The following is a 25,327-nucleotide window of genomic DNA, read 5'->3' as shown; positions in this document are numbered from 1 at the left end:
TGATTTTTCATTTTTTGACCACTGCAATTCAGTAGGTGACAGTTAAATATGGAATCAGTCCTCTGCAAGAATATCACACCCCTTATAAGTTGATGTCAAATACATGGAGTGCCTTTGTGACACTGCTGGGGTAAGATGTATCACATACTGGGGTAAGTTGTAACAGTCAAAAGAATGAAAAACAAAACAGAAGCCACACCATGCAGTATGCTACAAAAACAGGTTTACTGAAACAATCCAAAAGAAGAACCCATTAAAATGTCTTTCTCTGTGACTGAAGATAACTCAGTTCCACTTTCTGTCTAACTCACGAGTATGAGCATGTGTGTGTAAATTACTCTACTAGAACAAACTTGTTTAACAGCATTTCACGTAACTCCAGTGTATATGTGTAAAAAACATGTAAGTCTAAAAAAACACTGTCATGTGTGCATGTTTGTGTATCAGTGTCCGAATTCTCAATTAGAGTGACATTGGCGACAAATTAATTTTGTTAATCCTGAAGTGCCAGCTTGATAGGCCCAGAGACTGCATATTTTACCCACGCTTTCTTTGGCTTTGAGTATGAAAATTGCTCTGTACAGACAACACATTGTCTAAAGTCATATAGCCTAACCACAAGGTCTACACTTCATCATAAAGGTAACCTCAAAAATGTACAAAACATAAACTATTTTAAATGTCAAATATAACTGAACAACAAACTTTAATAAGTCTTTCCCTTTACAAAAAAAACCACATTAAATGGCACTGATCTATCCCACAAAGCATGCTTGGAATTAGAAATCGTAGTAATTTTATTTAACGTAATATCATTTAGTGCGAATGACATAATTTTCACTGCTATATTTCCCTGTAAGCTGATTGAGGCATCACTAAAAGCACTATATTAAACTGAGTTGATGTGACAGAATGCTTCCTTTGCAACTGATCTGACTGACTGATAGACACCCTTTATAAAACAGGCACATCTCTCTGTCTTTCTTTTCCACTGTCTGAGCATTCTGTAAAATTGCAAAAAGAAAAAAAATTCATAGTTCTATATAAGGGGATGGTTGTATAACTTTTTAAAAGTGTGTTACAACCCACCCCTCTCCTGCCATTCATTGTTTAGCTAGCTCTAATAGCTTAATGGTTTGAAATTAGAAGGTGAAAAATGTATCACATTTTGCCTGAGAAATTACAATTTATTCTAATATGAGTAAACATTTTTATCAACAATAGTTAAAGTTCAAAACAAAAAGAAGTTTTGGTAAAAGAAAAAAATTTAATTCTGGGAGGGAGTGGGTACACACAGAAATGATAATGTGACTCCTATCTTATCCCTGATTGATGGAAATTTTGATGGATTGATGGGGTGTTAAAACTCTCCCCGTGTTACAGGTCAAGTCAAGTCACCTTTATTTAAATAGCGCTTTTGACAGATTGTGACAAAGCAACTTAACAGCATTAAAGAGGAAAATAATGTGTCAATAATGCAAAAAGCAGTTCTTCATCGAATTCAGTGATGTCATCAGCTCAGTTCAGTTTAAATAATATCTGTGCAATCAAGTCAATGAAATTGCTAGAAATTAAGTGCCCCCAACTAAGCAAGCCAGAGGCGACAGTGGCAAGGAACCAAAACTCCATCGGGGACAGAATGGAGAAAAAAACCTTGGAAGAAACCAGGGCTCAGTCGGGGGGGATCATCTGTTTCCTGTGGTCTTGTCCCGATGGGCGTCTAGGAGAGAATGTCTTGACTGTGAATCTGTCTCTGGGGCTTATCTAGTTGTCCTGGTCTCTGCTGACATTCAGGGCTGTAGAGGTCCTCTCTAGGTGCTGATCCACCATCTGGGCTGAATACGTACTGGATCCGGGTGACTGCAGTGACCATCTGATCTAGATACAGACTGGATCTGGTGGCTACGATGACCTCGGAATAAGAGAGAAACAAACTAATATTAGCGTAGATGCCATTCTTCTAACGATGTAGCAAGTACATTGTGTATTATGGAAAGTGTTCCCGGTTCCTGTTTTTTAACGGATTTGAATATTAGAAATGTGTTAGTATGTTATATGTAAGTCAGGTTAAAGAGATGGCTCTTTAATCTAGATTTAAACTGACAGAGTGTGTTTGCCTCCTGAACAATGGTAGGTAGGTAATTCCAGAGTTTGGCCGCTAAAGAGGATCTGCCGCCCGCAGTTGATTTTGATATTCTAGGTATTATCAAATTGCTAGAGTTTTTAGAATGCAGCGGACGTGGAGGACTATTGTGCAATAAGAGCATGTAAATACTGAGGTGCTAAAGCATTCAGGGCTTCATAAGTGATAAGCAAGATTTTCAAAAAATGTTTGATATGTAGCCAGGTCAGTGTTGACAGAACCGGGCTGTATGGTCATACTCCCTGGTTCTAGTAAGAGCTCTAGCTGCTGTGTTTTGGACTAGCTGTAGTTTGTTTATTAAGCGTGCAGAACAACCACCCAATAAAGCATTACAATAATCAAATCTTGAGGTCATGAATGCATGAATTAACATTTCTGCATTTGACATTGAGAGCATAGGTCATAGTTTAGATATGTTTTTGAGATGGAAAAATGCAGTTTTACAAATGCTAGAAATGTGGCTTTCAAAGGAAAGATTGCTATCAAATAGCACACCTAGGTACCTACAGTAACTCATGACGAAGAACTGACAGAGCAGCCATCAAATCTTAGACAGCGTTATAGGTCATTACATGCAGAGTTTTAGGTCCTATAATTAAAACCTTTTTTTAGAATTTAGCAGTATGACCTGTCGGTTATTGGCTTACAGTTAGTGATGGTGCACAATTTAATACATGTTACTGATATAGGCTCAGCCTGCTGTAAGAAATGAATGAGGGGCCTGCAAACTATGGCTAAAATGAAAGGGAACAGTCTGAGATGCCTGAAAAGCAGTACCGCCAAAGGGAATATAGTGTTTTCTTAAAGGGAGGGGTTGACCACAGCTTAGCTGTTCCTGTCAGTTTCCCATTCAACATATTGCCAAAGCTCCAGTATAGAGGTAAAAGGAAAATATGCCAAGACTATGCACAAAATTTTTTGTTTAATTTCGTTGTTCTTTTATATTTGTTATTTTATTATTAAAATCATAGCTTAAAAATAACAATAAAAGTAATATTTCCAAATAACTAATTAGGCTATGTAACTCTGTCCTTGAACCTGAACTGCTTACATTTTACATTACAGAACTGTTGGTGGTACTTGGGCTTCATTTAACTGACAAGATTCATCAAATGTTAAACAGTAGCCCAATATGTAGTAGCCCACGTAAATAGGAGCCATCAAATCTTAGACAGCGTTATAGGTCATTACATGCAGAGTTTTAGGTCCTATAATTAAAACCTTTTTTCAGAATTTAGCAGTAAGAAATTACTACTCATCCAGGTTTTTATATTGACTATGCTTTCCATAAATCTTTCAAATTGGTACATTTCTCTGAGCAGCGAAGAAATATAGTGCTGAGTATTATCAGCATAACAGTGACAGTTAATATATCTCCCAAGGGGAATATGTAAAGTGTGAAAAGTTATGGCCCTAGTACTGAGCCTTGAGGTACTCCATACTGAACTTGTGATCGATATGATACCTCTTCATTCACTGCTACAGATTTATGGTGGTCAGATAAGTACAATTTGAACCATGCTTCCATTAATGGCAGCAAAGTTTTCAAGTCTATTCAAGAGAATGTTGTGTTCAATAGTGTCGAATGCAGTACTAAGATCCAATAGCACTAATAGAGAGATACAATCACGATCAGATGATAAGAGCAGGTCATTTGTAACTCTAAGGAGAGCAGTCTCAGTACTATGATACGGTCTAAATCCTGACTAGAAATCCTCACAGATGCTATTTTTCTCTAAGAAAAGGAAGATTCAAGATCAGTCTGTAATTTACTAGTTCTTAGGGGTCTAGTTTTGTTTTTGTAATGAGAGGCTTAATAACAGCCATTTTGAATGTTTTAGGGACATATCCTAATGACAATGATGAATTAATAATAGTCAGAAGAGGATCTATGACTTCTGGAAGCACCATTTTTAGGATCTTAGATGGAATAGGGTCCATCTAAGCTAACAACCATACCCTGTCTCCCCAATTAAATGTACATCCTTGAAAGCACGCTGTTTTCTAGCATATTTACTTTAACTTCTTAGGTATATCAATGGTATGACATATTCCAGATGTGGTTGAAATTAAAACAACAGTGGTTACATATACATTTATTTAATTGTTTGATCAAAATTATTGCTAGGGACAATTTAGTAGTCGTTGTATATTAGTAGACATGTCCCTAGCGTTTGTCTCCACCTATCTGAAATACACAGAACACAAAAAGCTAAAAAATAAATACATACATACAATAGAGATTCAACTACCTTTACCAGTTGAGGAAGTTCAGCACAGAAAAAGTTTCTCCCTTCAGGCAATCTACCTCAAGAACAATCAAATGCTCTCCCCATTGTACAATAAAAATATGTGTAAATCCACTTATATTTATTTGATACCACCCATCTTATTCTATCCCTACATCTTATTCTATCTTGCACACCTGTAAATAAATTTTTTGTCTATTTTTGTTTGATATATACACACACACACACATATATATATATATATATATATATATATATATATATATATATATATATATATATATATATATATATATATATATGTGTGTGTGTGTGTGTATTTTTATTCACATATCTTTATTTTTTATTATCTCTGTGTTGTTGTTTTATCTGTGTACTGGAAGCTTCTGTCACTGAAACAAATTCCTTGTATGTGCAAACATACTTGGCAATAAATCCCTTTCTAACTTCTGATACATACATAAAAAATATTGGTTCATTGGTTCAATTTTCCCATATTTTTTAGATTTTATAAATATTTGACACTGACAGAGTTGGGACATTGCTTTGAAACTATAAAGCAGGAATATAGCTATAAATAATTACAATGAAGTTTCTTCTGTCACCACAAAGTTCTGTGCATATTTTAATCTATACTTTTGAGCTGGTCTGAAGACAGGTTAAAATATATGAAAATCAAAATACATTTTAATTAAGAACATTCAAGCCACCTTCTCTGATTAATTTAAATGTGCAAATGTTGCTATTTTAAAAATGAGTGGCAGGTAAAGCTGCTGTTCCATATCTCAAGAATCAGTAAAAAGACAAAAGCTACACATAATACCTTTCTATAATTACATAATATACAGAAAGTTATATTGATTGCTCTTAGTTCCTTTCTTATATTTCCAAAGATTTACATTGTGTGTTTTTCATAAATAGAGGGAGTGTTGCCAAAACAGTTCTCAAGGAACGGATTAATCAACCACTCTCTGTAGGCCTCACATGAGATCGTTTTAACACACAGGGAAAGGAAGGTTTCAGCCTCCACCTCACCATTTCCTCTAAATTTTCCATTCAGGGTATTTCTACAAGAAGCTTGAAAGAATTTCCCACAAGACTGTGAAAAAACACACAACAGTGTTCCCATGTATGATGTTTAACTTTTTTATGATTTTTTTTACTTTTCTGCTCTTCTTTCTACAACATCTGACAACAATATTATGATTTAACACTTATAGATAGAAGTTGTGACAGATATCAGTTTATATTTGATTTTATATTTAGATATCATCAGTGTTCAATTAAAATAATACACATTTAGCTCTGGTTGCATGACAATTTTGACAATAGTGGTCAAAACACAATCACTGTGAAAATAGGTATTAATATATATAAATACTATCTTTTGCAGAATGCTATTCAGGTGTTTCAGTTGTAAGTTCAGGTCACACAAGTTTGTGAAACCAGTTTTGTTCTGTCCTGCACTGGTCAATGAATTAGTCATAGCAGCTATTGTTATAGATTGTAGCTCTGTTGTATGTCTGTGGGATTTATGGACTAGAGTTTCATATACTCTGTATATCTGAAGCCCTGACATTCCCTCACAGGCACATCCATTATTGGCTTACAGTTAGTGATGGTGCACAATTTAATACATGTTACTGATATAGGCTCAGCCTGCTGTAAGAAATGAATGAGGGGCCTGCAAACTATGGCTAAAATGAAAGGAAACAGTCTGAGATGCCTGAAAAGCAGTACCGCCAAAGGGAATATAGTGTTTTCTTAAAGGGAGGGGTTGACCACAGCTTAGCTGTTCCTGTCAGTTTCCCATTCAACATATTGTCAAAGCTCCAGTATAGAGGTAAAAGGAAAATATGCCAAGACTATGCACAAAATTTTTTGTTTAATTTCATTGTTCCTTTTATATTTGTTATTTTATTATTAAAATCATAACTTAAAAATAACAATAAAAGTAATATTTCCAAATAACTAATTAGGCTATGTAACTCTGTCCTTGAACGTGAACTGCTTACATTTTACATTACAGGCCTGTTGGTGGTACTTTGGCTTCATTTAACTGACAAGTTTCATCAAATGTTAAACAGTAGCCCAATATGTAGTAGCCCACGTAAATAGGAGTAAATTTAACACTATACTTAGAATTAATGCCACTTCTTCTTCTTTTGCAATTTCAGGCTTGTAAAATAATAATAATAATAATAATAATAATACACCTGTTTTTATAGTGTCTATGTACCTGAAAATGGATAGTGTATATTTCAACCGATTTACTCCAATTCACAAAGTCCAATGAAATCTAAGCTTGTTTAAGATGCACTTAATCTATAGCAATACAATTGCAATGACGTCTCAAACTGAAAGATTTAAGCGAAAAAAACAGGTAGGCCTATTCTGACTTTTGAGCCATTCGTTACTGTTTTGTACACACAATATTGACCACAATATTATTGTTGATAACTGTTGAGAGAGGGCCACTTCTGGTTAATTTTGGAAAAAGGCAAGGGGTTTGAGCCCCAAAGCATCCCCTTCATACATACATCAGGCATATAAACAGTACATAAAGGATTATGACAGTGGAGTGTTCATAATAAGAATTTTCAAACTGTAAGGACCCCTCAAATATTGTAATCATTCATAAAATAAAAAGAGTTATATATTTTCATGTTTAAATCACCTTTAAAAACGTTTAATTGTCTGAAGTCAAAGCAAATTTCTAAAACATTATATATTGTCTTTACCGTTTATTTTCTTTATATTTACGAATTTATTTATTTATTTATTTTTTCTCAAGTTTTCTACAGACCCCATAGCACCCTCTTGCGGTCACGGACACCGGATTGAAACCATGATTGAAACCCACCGAGTAACGACCCCTCTCTCTTTCTCTCTTTCTCTCTCTCTCTCTTTCTCTCTCTCTCTTTCTCTCTTTCTCTCTCGCTCTCTCTCTCTCTCTCTCTCTCTCTCTCTCAGTGTCCTGCAGTGCGTGTAGTCAAACGCTAGATGTCGCTGTTTCCGTCCGTAGACCGCGGAGGGTTGAGCAGCCGGCTTCCCCGCGCGCCAAACAGCCGGAAAAAAACTTCGGCAAAAATGGCGGAAGGTGCGACGTCTCTGAAAGGGTTGCGGGCGCAAATGGGTAAGAATTCACTGATTTACAACCTCTTTCGACGAGAACTCGTTTCTTAAACCAGTTAGATGACATATATTTAGTACTATGGCTTTGTTCGGAGGTTGTGTGGACGACTGGGGGGCTTGAATCCGTTACTTTCATTGAGGCGGTCTGAGGGGGAGAGTTAGCGGGCTTAGATGGACGGATAACGGCCAGCTAACTGCTAAACTTACTGCAGGACCAGACAGTAATTCTGTGTTCGTTCACTGTGATGTTCTTCTACAGTTTAATGTTCAGACAGGATGAATTTACGAAGGCTGAAGGGTTTTTAAGTGTTGTATTCGCCGGGTCTGTAGGGAGGTTTGATAAGTGATGTCTGGTTTGACAGGGACACATCATCATCTCAGCTTTGTATGGCGCTCTTATCTTTAACTTACAGAGCCTGTATTCTTTCGTTTATCGTTGTGTTGTACTAAATATTATTATACTTAATATTACGCTTTTAAAAACGTGTAACCTCTGCAGTCTCAAAAGTTGGTTTCTATATACAGTTCCTATCTAAATTCAGAGACACTGACATTGATGTCGAAATCCTTCACGTGTAAATTACAGAACCAGTCGGAGAAATCCATGTTTTGATGGACGTAAGTAAATATTTTGTATTGAGTTGACCTTTATAAGTGAAACTTAAGGCATGTGCAGTTCATACTACACAGAGGCATTACTGAAGTAGTGTTTACAGATCTGTGGGGGTTTAGCAGTATTTTTCCTCCTGATGTCTTATCATGTTGAGTGTGTGAGTGAGCTTCTGTCTTGCGGATGTTGTTGGCCATCTTTTCCACTAATTGCTAAACACGTATGACTCTCATCACACTTGGATATGTACCCATAACTTGGTCGTTTACCATTTGATGGTTGAGCATGAATGTAAACTGTAATTTCTTTCACTATCAGCATCATTGGAGTTGCTTTGTGCAGCAAAGCATCAAACTGTTTACCTGTCCCTCCCTCTAAGGAAAACATGCATGGGTTGCTTGTTTTGCATGCCCTTCTGACTTGCTAATGAGGGATGATTTGCACTTTTGATACATTGTGTTTAGCCTATGCTACTTATAGACTAGTTGCTTTAGCTTTCACTATAGCCTGCGATTAATCTCATGTAGTTTTAAAAGTTTTTGTGTAACAAACATAACAGCATTGAAAGACTTATGCTTTTTGTTTGTCATTTTTGCTTCTTTTGTGGAAGATTTGTTGTTGTAGAACAGGTCATGGTGTGGTTAGAAACCTCAAAGTGTGTTCTCATTAAGACCGGGGTTAACCCTGGCCTGACTGCAAACATAATATAGGGTGGTGGAGTCCAGTGGTTAGACAACTGCACATATTTGTTTATGTCTGCAAGAATTAATGCTTTAATACCATTTATTTTGGGGTCTATTAAGTTTCTCTCTCTCTCTTTTTTGGTAAGGTATTTGTACCTTGAATTTTTAAAGCTATTATTGAAGAGAATGAAAAATAACATGGCCTGTTAGAGTCATGAGATATTGAGCTGTTTGGTTATAATCATAATGAACCAGGCTGGATATAAGTCAATATTAAATGGGTAGCACCTTTGTTTATCAGGTGCACTCATTATTCTTGGCTGTCAGAATAAGGGATGTATTTCTTCTTGTTAAATAGTCAGCGCATCTCCTCTCTGATTAGTTATTTTAAAGGGAGTTGTTTTCAGAGACCATTATATGATACAAATGAATATGAATATGAAGCAAATTGGCTTAAATTTTCAGTTCAGTTATTGTATGTATTGGGCCAGTTCAGAAATGAAATGTCTGAGAAGTGGCACTAAAAGGTTAATGCAGACTTAAAAGCAAACATGAGATAAAAATGCATTTGCTTAAGCAACCATGTCATTTTAGCTTCATTCTTCAAGTCACTTGAGTTTTTTTTTTTATTGTGACTCATGTTTCACAGGACCCATACCCAAAGCGCTATACATCGCAAGTGCAGTGATGTACCAAGTGAGCTACCTAGGTTGCAAATGTGATTGCTTAAAAGTCCAGCGCTGATGATAGCTCTTCATTAGCCTCCAGGAAGCAAGCATGACCTGCTGTCCACAGGTCATCATCATCACTCTGCCTCTTGAATTAGCCCAAGCATACACAGCCTAGGTATCCCCGCTAATCCTGTACAAGAAATGCACTGTGGATGGGGTTGGGTCAACCAATTAGTCAATATGAGGTCGAATAGTCCTTTTAAGTTTTGATGTTTCTAGCAGCAGTGCTTTTGCTTTAATTAGCATGCTGTTATTTAGCTCTTACACAGTTTGCATGGAAAAAGGCCATTCAAACTCGATACCAGCCTATTATATATGACTCGCCAACAAGTTAATTTAGAAAATATGTATTTTTGCATATCACTATTATGTGTTAGTATGTGAGAGTATGTAAAACCGCAGTTGTGGCTTCTGTTGAGGCCTGAATAGTTGGACAGTGCAGGCACGTTCCTCCCCAAGCATCTGTCCTAGAGACTTTCAATTGTCCCAATAACAGGCTGCTACTGCAGAAAAAAAAGAGAAAGAGTTAGAGTGAGGCAAACAGTGACGGTAACAGGACCCCACTGAGCACTGACTCTCCCTGACTGCTGGCTCTCCTTGGATGTGCATGGCAGGAAATAGAGAGCATAGTGTTTGTATTTGTATAACCGTTCTCTGTGTTCTGTCAGCCTGAGTGAATGAGTGTTTGTTGAACAGCCTTCTTCATCTTGTCATCTGACAGTTTGAACTTTGCAGCTGTTGTCAAAGGGAATGATGTAACCCTTGTCTGTTTTTAGTGTGCGTGTTTTTTTTTTCTCAAAATGTAATTTAAATCTCAATGATCAGTAGTCATGGTTTTGGGAACAATGCAGATTGGCTTTTTATTTTGTCTGTGGCTGTGACATAAAGCAGTAGTTCAGGATCTGATAGCTGTGGATATGATAACTATGTTTTGACAGCCAATAATCTGGAGTATCGTAATCGGATTAAAGCATTGTGTCGCACAATGTGTTGTTTCCTTCTGGTACCGATTAAAGAAATGGTTCACCCACAAAGGAAAATTTGCTGAAAATTTATACATTCTCATGCCATCCAAAATGTTTTTCTTCCTCAGAACAGATTTGAAGAAATTTAGGAATGCATCACATCTGTAGTGATTGGGTGCCATCAGAATGAGAGTCCAAAGCTGATAAGAACTAGGGTTGGCCAATAGATGATTCCTACACCACCACCCCAGTTCCGTGTTCGAAAAAGATATGAAGTGCACTACGGAAACCCTAAAAAAAAAGAATTAATAGCCAACGAGAAATTTGCTGTGAAAATGTATTTTTAATACTTTTTCTCACTATTATATAATTGGGTAAGGATAGGTGACTGAATATAAATTTCAGGCATCAGGGAGCCGCTATTGAAACTGCTTTCAATTGTGCGCGCTCATTTTATTTTCACTTTCGATTATCGATTTTCATAATTCGCGATCACAAGGACTCTATACTATGGAGCAACAGTACTTACCACACATTGGACAAGATTAAATGTTTGTCATTGGTGCTCAGGATCTGCAAATCATTCGCCATCATCCTATCTGACATTTCTCTTTATTCTGTGTATGTTATAAGTGAACGTTCATGTACGGTAATGCAACATGCTACCGCTAGCAAGTAAACATTCAAAACAGTTTAAAGCATTCAAGCACATAACTGAAACTTTTTGTTTGCGGTGCATGGCCATAATGTATACAGGTCCTTCTCAAAAAATTAGCATATTGTGATAGTTCATTATTTTCCATAATGTAATGATAAAAATTAAACTTTCATATATTTTAGATTCATTGCACACCAACTGAAATATTTCAGGTTTTTATTGTTTTAATACTGATGATTTTGGCATACAGCTCATGAAAACCCCAAATTCCTATCTCAAAAAATTAGCATATCATGAAAAGGTTCTCTAAACGAGCTATTAACCTAATCATCTGAATCAACTAATTAACTCTAAACACCTGCAAAAGATTCCTGAGGCTTTTAAAAACTCCCAGCCTGGTTCATTACTTAAAACCGCAATCATGGGTAAGACTGCTGACCAGAAGGCCATCATTGACACCCTCAAGCGAGAGGGTAAGACACAGAAAGAAATTTCTGAACGAATAGGCTGTTCCCAGAGTGCTGTATCAAGGCACCTCAGTGGGAAGTCTGTGGGAAGGAAAAAGTGTGGCAAAAAATGCTGCACAACGAGAAGAGGTGACCGGACCCTGAGGAAGATTGTGGAGAAGGACCGATTCCAGACCTTGGGGGACCTGCGGAAGCAGTGGACTGAGTCTGGAGTAGAAACATCCAGAGCCACCGTGCACAGGCGTGTGCAGTAAATGGGCTACAGAGAAGCAGCACTGGACTGTTGCTCGGTGGTCCAAAGTACTTTTTTCGGATGAAAGCAAATTTTGCATGTCATTCGGAAATCAAGGTGCCTGGAGGAAGACTGGGGAGAAGGAAATGCCAAAATGCCTTAAGTCCAGTGTCAAGTACCCACAGTCAGTGATGGTCTGGGGTGCCATGTCAGCTGCTGGTGTTGGTCCACTGTGTTTTATCAAGGGCAGGGTCAATGCAGCTAGCTATCAGGAGATTTTGGAGCACTTCATGCTTCCATCTGCTGAAAAGCTTTATGGAGATGAAGATTTCGTTTTTCAGCACGACCTGGCACCTGCTCACAGTGCCAAAACCACTGGTAATGGTTTACTGACCATGGTATTACTGTGCTCAATTGGCCTGCCAACTCTCCTGACCTGAACCCCATAGAGAATCTGTGGGATAATGTGAAGAGAAAGTTGAGAGACGCAAGACCCAATACTCTGGATGAGCTTAAGGCCGCTATCGAAGCATCCTGGGCCTCCATAACACCTCAGCAGTGCCACAGGCTGATTGCCTCCATGCCACGCCGCATTGAAGCAGTCATTTCTGCAAAAGGATTCCCGACCAAGTATTGAGTGCATAACTGAACATAATTATTTGAAGGTTGACTTTTTTTGTATTAAAAACACTTTTCTTTTATTGGTCGGATGAAATATGCTAATTTTTTTAGATTTTCATTTGAGGTTTTCATGAGCTGTATGCCAAAATCATCAGTATTAAAACCATAAAAGACCTGAAATATTTCAGTTGGTGTGCAATGAATCTAAAATATATGAAAGTTTAATTTTTATCATTACATTATGGAAAATAATGAACTTTATCACAATATGCTAATTTTTTGAGAAGGACCTGTATAATGAAAAAATCTGAAGATTGTTATGAAAATGAAAAAATGAAAAAATAAAAATCTTACATGAAAATCTGTCTATGAAAACATGAACAGATGATTAGGACAGGTTATTATGATTATGATGAAGCAATGTAATTAATAAAGGAGCAAGAAATATCTGCCTGAGGTGAAGAGTATACCAATAAACGGAAGCTAATTCTATGACACATCCTATGATAAATCAGATAACTGAGATACATATCAGACGTAACATTACAACTTGTATCAGCACAATGGGATGTTAAGTTATGCGTTAGAGAGAGAGAGAGAGACAGAGAGAGAGAGAAATAGAGAGAGCGCGAGCTTCCGTTAATGCGTTTTCATGACAGCGTGCTGAAAGATGGGCAAGAACAGATTTTACTATAGATTATAGTTCTCTTTTTTAATGTATGGCAGATTTGTACTATATTTTCATCTACGTTATTAAGTGTAATAGTTGTAATAAAGTTTTATTTTTAAGTTAAGTTTTATTTTCCATAAACCACCTGCGCGTTTTCGAAGCCATATAAATTTAATTATGCCCACAAATATGGCGGAAAAAAAGCTTGGCTGCATTATTATAACGTCAGTAATAAAATAATAACAATAATAATAGAAAAATGAAACATTTAAGAGCAATATCATTATCGGGCATTGCTTATATGAACATGAAACGAATCGCTGATATGCAGCGATTTCAGCATAATTGTTCATGTTAATTAATCAGACGTAGGCTAGCTATTGCAACTTTTATCTGAAAAAAATTTGCTGATGCAGATGTGAACTTGACCGAAAGTGTAACTTGGATTGCGCTTTACAAACACGAAAGTACAATAAATTCACATTAGTGTCACTATCGTTATTTTTTATGTATTCTAATATTTAATTAATATTTTGTATTCAATTTGCACTTTCTGATCAACCAAAATATTATTTAAACATTATTTAACAGCATGGAAATCACTGATTATTGCTAAATAATTGAATAAAATGTAAAATATATTTAAGATAAAAACTATAACAAACAAATAATTTTGATTTTCGTCATCTCTACGAATATGTTTAATGTAATTAGGCTACAAATATATCCAATGCATTTTTATTTTATAAAGACCATTTCATTATTTGTCTGTAATTTTAAAAATTAACACACAAAGATACTTTTTCTTTTTTTGCTACTTTATTCATCTGCATTTTTTTTTTTACAAAACATTGTCTTCCAGTATAACTTTAGCAGCATATTTTGATCCAGCGGTGAAACGTAGTTTTTAAAAGATAAAGAAAAAAGTTCACCAAAGTTTAACCAAACAACTATTATAAGGTATAAAACAGAGACCAAATTACCTAGATATTTTAACTATGGCTAAAACTCAAAACTAAAACAATAATATTATTAAAAAAAAATGGATGTTATATTTACCACGACCGGTGAAACATTCAAATGTCTATTCAAAAAGATAAGTGCTCAGATGAGAGCCGAGTGCGCAGCCTGTTCACATTTAGTGGAATAAATTCGCTCCGCTGGAACAGATGTTGCAGGAACAGCCAGGTACCACTGGACAAATATGCTTAGCTTTGTAAACCGATTCTCATTTACCTTCCACCACAGTTAAGGAAAACTCTAAACCTTCTCTGTCCCTGAAACTAATGGGCAGCAAATCTATCACCACCATTTCAGCGAATAGCTTTGTCGTCTTCTCGGTTCTGCATGCGTTGCATTTAGGTCTAATGGCAAATGATTCAATGCTCATCTGAGTTGCCGCTCTGCTATTGCCAGACATTTTATGATTATCTGTCTTCTTACGTCTTTTGAGGCATCAAGTGGGAAGCTAACCAATCAGAGCTCAGGGCGCCGCCCAAAGTGCTGCCATAACCAATCAAAAAAAATTAAATTTCGATCATCGTTTACGTGATCGATCATCACCCACAGCTTCACAATAATATAGAGACAGTATGACTAATTCACACATGCAATCGTACTGGTACTGTGCTAATTTATCTTTATCTGATCTTTATTTATCTCTTACACCGAGCAATAATCTATAAGAAATGCTTCGAACATAGATAAAATAACTGCTGATAGTGAGCTATGATATGATATCGCTCTTTCAATAGGAAAAAATATCTCACCTTTAATAGTCAATCTTATTTACAGTACAAACCTTATCAGTGAACTATGAGGGCAAAAAAAACTAAACAGAAACACAATAATTAATAACCCATTAAATCTTAGTAGCTGCTCGCAATTCGACAGATGTTCATGTTTGTCTACATTACATTATTGTTTAGTGGCCCATAAAGTATATGCAGACTAATTGAATTTGCACTGAGGAACAGTTTGAGGTCACCTTGGGCTTGCCTTCATTGTCTTTACATCATGAATGTATGTGCAAGGTCAAGACAATGTCTCCATTGTGTTAATCCATTGTAGGCCCAGTGTTCATTTGCTTGCCATGTGTCGCAGAGCCCACAGTGTGAGGTTCAGAGTATGACTAAGATGGTGTTTGCATATTCAATGAGTCTGACGGACTATTGTCTGAGTGCTCTTCAGCACATTTCTACTCTTCGTAGGTCATCCTGAGCTTCAGATGAAACATTAAGAAAGGACGGGGGTAAAAAGGACAATACTAAATTAATTTCACAGCAAATTTATTTAAATGTAAGCATGTGCTTTAATGAAGCATTTTGTGCAGGTGTATATGGTACTTTCACTTCAGCAAAGATTACCCAGCCTCAGTAGTTGCAGTAGAAAAGCTCAAGCTATTTTAATCTAGGGATGTGCAAAACTGCACATTTTTTTAATTGGCTGCTTGGTTGGCTGTCTGAATAGCTAGTCAATTACATCATATTAATATAATAACATTATGATAGCAATAAATAAGATGATTTTAATTATAAAATTGTTAACGCATTTAAATATTAAAGCTAAAGTAAACATAAAAAACTAGTGAACTACTCTGCCAGTTATTTGATGATATTTGTTCCATTATTTTTATTAATAAACATAATAACAATAATTTAATAAAATGCACATTGATTTTACATATCAGTTATTGGACACAATATAATTCAGTACCGGTTGATCTGCGAATAGGAGTTATTTTCCTTCAATGCCTGTGTAAATGTAGCTGATTGTTTGAAGTAGAGATCGACGGATATGGGTTTTTCTATAGCCGATGCCGATGTTTAGAGGTCAGAGTCAGCCGATGGCCGATATGTGCTGCCAATTTTTAGGGCCGATATCTTGAAGTTTTCCCCTTTATTTGCATGCTAAAATACTAATAATAAGTGGATGCACAACATTTCTAAACTTATCATCATTTATTGAGCACTGACTTGAACCATCTCTCGAATCTTAATTTTGTGCACTGCACGGTATTAAAATAAAAAGTGTATCCAAAGTTAACCAAACAAAATCAATAAACTGACCAAGTCTTAAATATATAAAACAGGTAATATATATATATATATATAAGTCAATCATTTGCATTAAAGTTTTAGAGCATTTATCAAGTAGAATTTTTCAAGTTTGTTGGAACATAAATGTAAACTTAAATATACATTTAAATAAATACATATTTAGAAATAAAAATCAATTAAACTGAAAAATATAAAAAAATAAATATATATACAAATAAATAACAGTAGTGCTGCAAACACACTAGCAACCAGCAACATTTGTGTTTGGTATAAATGACACAGAACATCTAAAGTGCATTCTAATTTCAAACTTACATCGCAGTCTGTTCATTATTAAAATAAAGTACAGTCAACCAAACATTTAAAAGGTTACACTGGTCAGTTTAAATAGACCGTATACCGGTCCACTCTGCTGTTATTCCTAGGACGTTTTTGCTCATGTGTAGAGGATGATCTTTCTGTCTAGTTTACATTAAATAAATAAAAAATATTATAGTTTAACATTCAGATACATTGCGAATATGGAAACATTTGGATATGTGCAGAACGAGACGTGAGCAATAACCTCCAAATACATCTAGTCAAACCCGCGCTCGCTCGTCCTCGTATGGATCGGATTATTTTTCGGATCAGCAAAAAAAAAAAAGGCCAAGACAAATAAACATAGGTTTTGTCTTTTTTTATTAACATTAAATTATTAAATTAAAATATATGAAATCAACTTAAAGTGCACATAATATCTTCTTTTTAGCATAATAGCCCGACTTCTCATCTTCCAGTGTGCTGTGATGAAGTGAGCAGTTATCGTCACAGAGCTCTCCGTCCCCCTGGACGTCCACCCTTCTGTCGTGTGCGCCAAGACAAATAAACATAGGTTTTGTCTTTTTTTATTAACATTAAATTATTAAATTAAAATATATGAAATCAACTTAAAGTGCACATAATATCTTCTTTTTAGCATAATAGCCCGACTTCTCATCTTCCAGTGTGCTGTGATGAAGTGAGCAGTTATCGTCACAGAGCTCTCCGTCCCCCTGGACGTCCACCCTTCTGTCGTGTGCGCCAAGACAAATAAACATAGGTTTTGTCTTTTTTTATTAACATTAAATTATTAAATTAAAATATATAAAATCAACTTAAAGTGCACATAATATCTTCTTTTTAACATAATGGCCGACTTCTCATCTTCCAGTGTGCTGTGATGAAGTGAGCAGTTATCGTCACAGAGCTCTACGTCCCCCTGGACGTCCACCCTTCTGTCGTGTGCGCAACAGAGGATGCTCGGGATAGTTCATCCACAACTTTTTTCTTCTCCTGTTCATAAAGATCTGGCACAATCTTTTCACTCTAACCTCTTTCCTTCATCATTATATCTGACAGGGAATCCAAAATGCGCCGGGCGTTCAAGCTCCTCCATTCCTCCGCTCGCCATGACCACTGAGTGTGAACTGAACATGCGCAACTTTTTTTTTTCATAAATCAATCCGGGGGTCACGTGTGTGCCGAACCGAAGATATTGATCAATGATGATCCGTTGCACCACTACTATAGTGTGTCATTTGAAAACATTGCAGTTGCGTTTTAAAATACAACAACAAGCACCACGAAACTAGGGATGTGCACGGATAGTCGAACATTCGAATATTCGTTCTGCTCTAATTATTCAATAAATAAAAATGATATTCGAATTTCGCAAAAAAAAAAAAAAAAAAAAAAGTTCACAATAAAACCTAATTTGGTCACTTTCTGTGATTCTCCACGGCATATTTGAAGGTGTATGCAAGCAAAAAATAATTAATGAATGATTAAGGGGCCATTCACATGTCGCGCCTAATGGCGTGGAAAAGGCTATGCGCGCCGCTTTCTCCTTCTTTCCAAAGCGCTCGGGCAGAAGCGCTCCTGAGGCGACGCGTTCTCTCCATGAAGACGCAGAAATTTCATCAAAGGATAAATGGATTTGCAGCACAAAAAAAAATCGCTTTCAGTAGCTCTGCTACTAAGTTTATTTCAAAATGGCAATCCATATACAGCTATGATCAGCTGTTCCTTCATCTTGGCTGAGCTTTCAACGTTGTTACAGGAAAGGATGAAGCTGAATGTTTAGTTCTTGTCACATGACATGTGGTGCGCTTGGGGCTCTCTGAAAGTTGAGATGTTTTTAACTCGATGCTGTGCGGACGCGCCTGGAAAAAACGGGACCGCGGCTCACCGCGTGCGCATCGCGACCGTGTCGCTTCTATTATGAGCGTGCATACCGCGCGCCTACATTGGAAATAACGAACTTGAGCATGCAAAAGACGCGATATTTGAACGCCCCCTAAAAGAACTGCGGTCTTCTACAGTACTTCAAATATTCCGTGGAGAATCACAGAAAGTGATCCAAGAACATTGTTGCAGCATCTCTTTGTCAAGCAACGAATAAACACCGCTAACTTGGAGAATGCAGTGAAAACTCCTCTTCTCGCGTCTGCCCTAGACCCTCGGCACAAACATCTCAGGTTTCTCGATGAAAACATGAGAGAAGTAAGAAAAAAAAACTTTTATGAACATTATCAGAACATTTTCCTTGATGCGAGTGGTGCGGATGCAGTCGCCACGATGAAGAAGATGCAATGCCCACTCGTCGGAGAAGGCTGAGCCAGTTCTCCAGCGATGATTACAGAGTCCAGCCGAGACGAGTGGGAACAGTTCTTGCTGGAGCCATGTATTCCACCAGATGAGGATCCCATACAGTGGTGAAACGAAAACACGAAGCGCTTCACAAAACGTATTCGCTTAGCACACCATTATTTGTGAGTCCCGACAACGTCTGTGCCGTCAGAGCGCGTTTTCTCCGCGGTCAGCCTTATTGTTAACAGACTAAGGAGCCGACTTTCCCCCAATCATGTTTACATGCCCGTATTTCTTAACAAGAACATTTGAAACAATAGAAAAAAAGCAAAAAAGATTTGCTGACAGTTTAAAAGTTAAGTGTAAGCTACATTCTGTACAATAGCCTAATTGCTGCAGGCTGCTTTACGTTTTTTCTTTGTTCACTTTTTTTTTTTTTTTTTTGCTTTTAATCTGTAGGCCTACTTTTGTTTGTTTGCACGCATTGTTAAAGGTTTTCAGCTACAAAACACGATGTGTAATGTTCAAGCTTATTGTAAGCTTGTTCAAAATGACGAAAACAAATGTTGCTGAAAAATAACGTCTGACTCATTAAACTTAATTTAAATAAACGAATATTCGTTTTTTGTGAGCTCAAATATTCAAATGTGATATTTGTGGAAAACGCCCATCCCTACACGAAACCATTTAAAGAAGCGCATTCAGCAGTCTTCCTTGACAGGAAACAGTCAACAAAGTAAAATGATCTCCAACGTATGGCGCGCTCTCTTCATTTTATCAAATGATCATAATCACATCTATTCATTTTATAGTCCTGCTACTAGCATTTTATTCAGACTAAAACCCCTTTAATTTGGGTGAGAAAGCTTTTTTCCCAAGTGGCTTTTGCACATAATAATAATACCGCTGCAGACGCATTTTGCAGCATTAAGGTAATTAATTGATCATTAATTTAAACTACGATCGATCATGGAAATTATCGAATATTGACATCCCTAAATACAAATGAGTTGGATGGAAAACTGGTTATTGTCTGCATCAAACCATGCTTCCGAACAAATGTCATTCACCGTTCTGGGCAGCTCCAGCACAGCTGTCTCTCCGAGCATGCTGCTGTCTGTGAGCGGGGCGGAGTAATGTCAGAGACAATTTACTTTGGTAACGTCACGCTGCAGTGTTTGTTAGAGCTGTCAACTTCTCCACCCCATTTACAGAGTGAAATTCTCTGACTACCTTTATCTCCCAGGACTGTTGTTGAATCTTCCAAAACTTTTGGCTTGGGGTGCTTCATATGCTGCTGAAGCAGCACTTTCCACCGCACCAATAACACGGGGCTGCCCGCCGACGTGCCTGACTTTAAATCGGCGTTACTAAACACGGATATCGGCCGATGCCGATATATTAAAAAAATGACAAATATCGGCCCGATATATCGGCCGACCTCTAGTTTGAAGTGCTCTGACTGTTGTGTAGTGGCAGTACGTCGCAGAGATGCAGGTAATGTCCTGCATCTGAGGATTGCACTGTCATGAGTAGAGCCCGACCGATATATCGGCCGGCCGATATTATCGGCCGATATAAGCTAATTGCATTTAAATCGGCATCGGCATTTATAACGGCCGATGAAACATGAGAAACAGAGTCTCATGCTTCACTCATGTTATGAGTGTTGCATAGTGTGCCCACCAGAGGGAGCTCTGCAGCTCCAGAGTTAACAACAGAGTGGCCAGAAGTCCACTACAGAAGAAAAGGGATCAACTGTTTTGACGGTGAGTCTGTCGTTCATCATGTGAAATGATTGTAGATTTAGTTCATACCCTGTATATAAAAACTGTGTGGTAGTTCTAGCTAACGGTCCTATCATTATTACTTCTAAATATTCTGTAACATCACTTACAGCCGCTAATGCATTGCTATATTAGATTAGCCACAAAGCTAATACCATGTTTATCAGTGGAAGAGCGCGAACGTTAATAGGAGGTCAAACTATAACGTTAGCGTTTAACTTATTCTTATTCTATTGCGGTGTGTTTCCCACATAATGACCGCGTAATTGGGCCTTTCACACAGGACGCGGTATGCACGGCGCTTGCCGCTGGGTTCAGCGTTGCCCTTCAGATACAACGCGATTTGCGCTGCGCTATGGCATAGGCGGAGTTTTAAAAACGTTTAGCGGGAACTCTTTCATAGTCTGTTCCTCCTCCTTTCGGTCAGCAGCAAACATGTATCTGTCCCGTTGTAAGAAGCGAGCGATAGCGCTAGTCCTGCTGATGAGAATTAAGAGAGAAACAAGGAAGAAGAGGCTACTCTCAGGTCCAGAGAACAATTTGGTGAATTCAGGCTGGTTACGTTACTCTAACGCTAATAGCTTCCTTTTTAGCAGGCCCCTTAAATGCTTGCTATTAACTTGTTTGAAGGTGGTTCTTCTCAAAATTGACAGCGGTGTGTTCATGACACTAACGTTAACCATTCAACTTCGAATTGATTCCGTAATCTTCCGGTAATAGTAGGCAAGACGATGTTTTGATCCAGACTGCACAAAGAGAAGAGGAGAAGATATACGGGTCTGTTGTGAATGTGTCTGTGAGAGCAAATATAGTGTAGTTACAGTAACTACAGTAGGTGCGTCAGAAATGATTAAACCAGAGGGGACATGTAAATAAATGTGAGCTGAACAAGCGCTTTTTTTTTTACATATTGTTTCAAAGCAGCTTTACAGACATAACAGGAAAATGTTGAAATATTGTTAAATATAAGTAGGTAATACCTATTGCTTGACAAATAAAAAAATATATATATTTCTCATTTTTGCCTATGTAGGAGATCCCAGTTTATTATTATTATAATTCTAATGATGACATGAGTAATGATACATGGTGATATTATTAATACACATGCTTATTCTTTCTCTGTCTCTCTTTCTGCCTACAGATGGCTGAAAAAGGTGAATGCTGTAGCAGCAAAGTGTGGGACTACTTCTGCAAATACTTTAACTTTAGTATTATAATTTATTTACAGTAAACACACAGACTGTTAAAACCAGCTTCAACTGGAAGAAAGTAAAAGTGTTAAATGTTTAAAACCAGACTGTTTTTTGATCATTAAAATATATATACTTTTGATGTGCAATTGTTTAGTCATTGAGACTGTAATCTAAGGCTTTTTTTTTTTAACATAGTCCATTCTGGAAAATGGTTTATACAGCCCACATACATAGAACAGGCAGATATTTTGCTATTGAATGTTGTGTAAATGCAGTTTATAGGAAATGGGTCTAATATCCAGATTATTTTTAAAATCAAAATATCGGCTTATAAATCGGCTCTTTTCGAGTTAATATCGGCATCGGCCCCCAAAAATCCATATCGGTCGGGCTCTAGTCATGAGTGTCACTCAGCAACAGCAGCTATGCAATTTCCAAGCTGAGGAGGACTCAAACAGTCTCTGGCAGGCTCTGAGATTTTTATGAAAATGTTGAAACATGTTTTTGTAATCTCTCTCATTTCATGCTGTTCTTATGTTTTACCTCTCTTGTCAAGATGTGAATTAATAGTCTTTATTTAGAAGCCTGCAGTCTGATGGCTCAGACATATCATCCTCCTCCACCCGTCTCCTGAACACTCGTAATTCTGCAGTGCTCATTAGGCAGAGCCTGACCTGCCACAGTTTTTGTGCTCTTTTATGCAGTATATAAGCTTGTATTCAAATTAAGTACGGTCCACTGCTGCACATATGCTTCTGTATCGATAAAGAAACATCTGTATAGATACCTGTATAATCAAGTAGTATGAAATTATATGTTGTCGTATGGATGTATCAAACACAGTCCAAGCTCACACTGTAGCACATGCCAGCTTCTTTCTCCTTTCTTCTGCCGAAGGGCATTTTAAATGAAGTCAGTTCAAATTTTAAATGTTTATTTTTTTGCACAGAGATGGGAGTAGAACGAATTTGTTTGTTTTTTATGTTGACTCCAACAATATGTACATGACTCGCAAAGTAACATGCAATCCAGATGAGCAGTCAGAAGCAGACTAGTTATTTATGCTAGAATTTTTAATCTGTTTCACAGGATCAAACATTGCTATGGCAAGTCTGTTTAAAATGAATTCTTAATGACCTACTTTTTTCTTGTTGCCTCTTTCCTATTTTTTTCTTGCTTAAGTGATACCGATTATTATGTGCATTTTGTCTCATTGCATTTCCAGCTGCAGCTGCGCAGGCGCAGGCAGAGGAACGGCGCAACCAGGCAGGGAACAGCCCAACACCAGCAGCTCCAGCCGGCACAGTGAAGACCCAAACCAGGCCAGGTAACAAACGATGATCTCAGATCTCCGTCTGTCAGTCACTGCAGGGATTCACAAGGATTTTTTTTTTTTTTCTGAAGGCCCAATTGTGCAAGTAGTTCAGATTTTTACACTGAAACAAAATTAATTATTATAAAGTAGTGTACATTTATTTGTTAAGGTGGCTCTTTCACCGTATAACAATGTACTTTTTTTATATATATATATAAAAAAAAAAAAAACGGTTTGTACCAAACCAATCAACAAAGATTAAATTTTTTGTTTTGTTTCATTTTTCCTGCAGTCTTGCTTTGGTTAGTTAAGTAACAAGCTGTCACGTGACCATTGCAGCACTTCCTGTAGCATGTCCTCACACACGTCCATGACTCATTGTCAATACTGTATCAGGTGTGGTGAGCTCATAGCTGAATCTGTAACCTGAGCCTCATATAGGTCCATGTGAAAGGATTATCTGCGCAACAGATACTAGTGCAATCTACCGAGTGCTTTTTCATAGCCCAGGAAGTGTTCAAATTTCAACTGCTACACTGACATTGTGTTCCGTGTTCTCAGTCATAGATGGGGCAGCCTTGAGGATAGACGACAAACTCAGAGTGGCCAAAGAGAGGAGAGAAGAGCAGGAAAAGCAACATGGTGACAAAGCAAAAAATTTCACACAACAGGTGTTGGTAACTTTAGATGAGTATATAACCATTGTCTTGCAGAAGGATAATAATTGGTACACAGGTAATAAGAGGAAGAGAAATAACACAAGTCAAAGAGAACAGTAACACTATGTTTACAAAACAGTGAGGCAGTCATTTGCATAATTTATTCATGATAAGGTGGATGCTGGGAAACAATTCAGCATACATTGAAAATCATAGTGTACACTGCATTATTTTTGTGTAACAATGCAACAGAAAGTGATAAAAAATGAAAAAGGCCCTTCGTGTCAAGAAGTTGCCAACCCCTGCACAGAGTTAGACAATTCATTCTCTTACATTGTAACAAATCGTACAAACACACCTGCTAACACACCCTGTTTGGCCCATTCAGCAGCCCGTGAGACTCAGCTCCTGGAGCGAGAGCGTAAGACCCGGCTGCAGGTGGAGAGACAGATGGAGGAGAGACAGAAGAAGCTGGAAGAGCAGCGCAGGAAGGAGGAACAGAGGAGAGCTGCAGTGGAGGAGAAAAGGAAACAGAAATTAGAGGAAGAAAAGGTAAGCTGTTTTTTAATAGGGTCTTAGACCTTACTCTTTGTAAAAACACACAAACCAAAGCAAACTACCATTCAAAAGGTTAACCTCCTGCTGCAATATTAAATTTCCTTTTAAATATTAAAATGCCCTTTAGAGACCATTCCTAAAGGCTGTATAATCCTTTACACACAGAGTATAATATTTTAAAGCCATGCATAATGTCAAGTCTGAACCTAAACCAGCCTAATTATCAGAGGTGGGGACAAGTCACACATGGTCAAGTCCAAGCAAGTATCAAGTCTTAACCATCAAGTCTCGAGTCAAGTCTCAAGTCACAGTTCAGATAAATCTTTCTTTTTTGCAAAGAAAAGATGAACTTGTAAACATATACAATGCATCTTATTATACATTTGCAAAATATATATGAATCACATGCATATCTGTGCTACATTAATATCTGAAAATAAAATAAAATTGTGTTTAAACAAAACATTTAGAGTCTAAGATGTATGATCCAATCTGTCTAATTCAGTTTAATTGAAACAGTCTAAAATGTGTTGCATTTACAGAAAATAAGGTTTGCCAAGACATTGGCACTAAGCTGTGAACGATGGGGCCGCATAATAATCCCACCATGACTGAACACACGTTCGACAGGTGCGCTTGAAGCAGGCACAGCTAATACCCTCATTGCGATTTGGAACAGTGAAGGCATTTTCTCCCTGTTCATTCCCCAAAACAAAAGGTAGTTCTGGCCATCACAATTGTCCAGGTAATGGTTGAGCTGGGCCGCAGGGCTGAAATGAGTGGATTTCTTCTGCTTTTGTGGTATAAGAACAGCCCAGTTTCATCACCTTTGATTTGCTCTTCTTCATCTCCATCACCTGTCTGTTCCATATTGGTATGCTCTGCCTCCTGGAGAATCAGATCTAAAACACAAAAATGTAAAAAAAACAAATAAACCTACACAACATTCTAGAGAATTTACTAAATGTTCTGACAAAAT

At 37.2% G+C, this 25,327-nt stretch overlaps 1 protein-coding gene across 1 annotated transcript in view; it reads left to right on the top strand.

The window, feature by feature from the left end:
- The first annotated feature begins 7,372 nt into the window (after nucleotides 1-7,372).
- Nucleotides 7,373-25,327, top strand: part of LOC132113604 (ensconsin-like) — a 44,333-nt gene continuing 26,378 nt past the window's right edge. Inside the window, exons 1-4 of the mRNA XM_059521452.1 lie at nucleotides 7,373-7,528; nucleotides 23,042-23,143; nucleotides 23,693-23,773; nucleotides 24,179-24,342. Of these exons, the coding sequence (XP_059377435.1) occupies nucleotides 7,396-7,528; nucleotides 23,042-23,143; nucleotides 23,693-23,773; nucleotides 24,179-24,342 (480 nt within the window). The 5' untranslated portion in view covers nucleotides 7,373-7,395. The remainder of the gene's footprint in view (nucleotides 7,529-23,041; nucleotides 23,144-23,692; nucleotides 23,774-24,178; nucleotides 24,343-25,327) is intronic.

Source organism: Carassius carassius, chromosome 33 (assembly GCF_963082965.1).
Source record: "Carassius carassius chromosome 33, fCarCar2.1, whole genome shotgun sequence".
In the NCBI taxonomy this organism is placed as follows: domain Eukaryota; kingdom Metazoa; phylum Chordata; class Actinopteri; order Cypriniformes; family Cyprinidae; genus Carassius; species Carassius carassius.
Note: the sequence above shows the minus strand (reverse complement) of the source record. Positions and strands in the feature narration are given on the sequence as shown.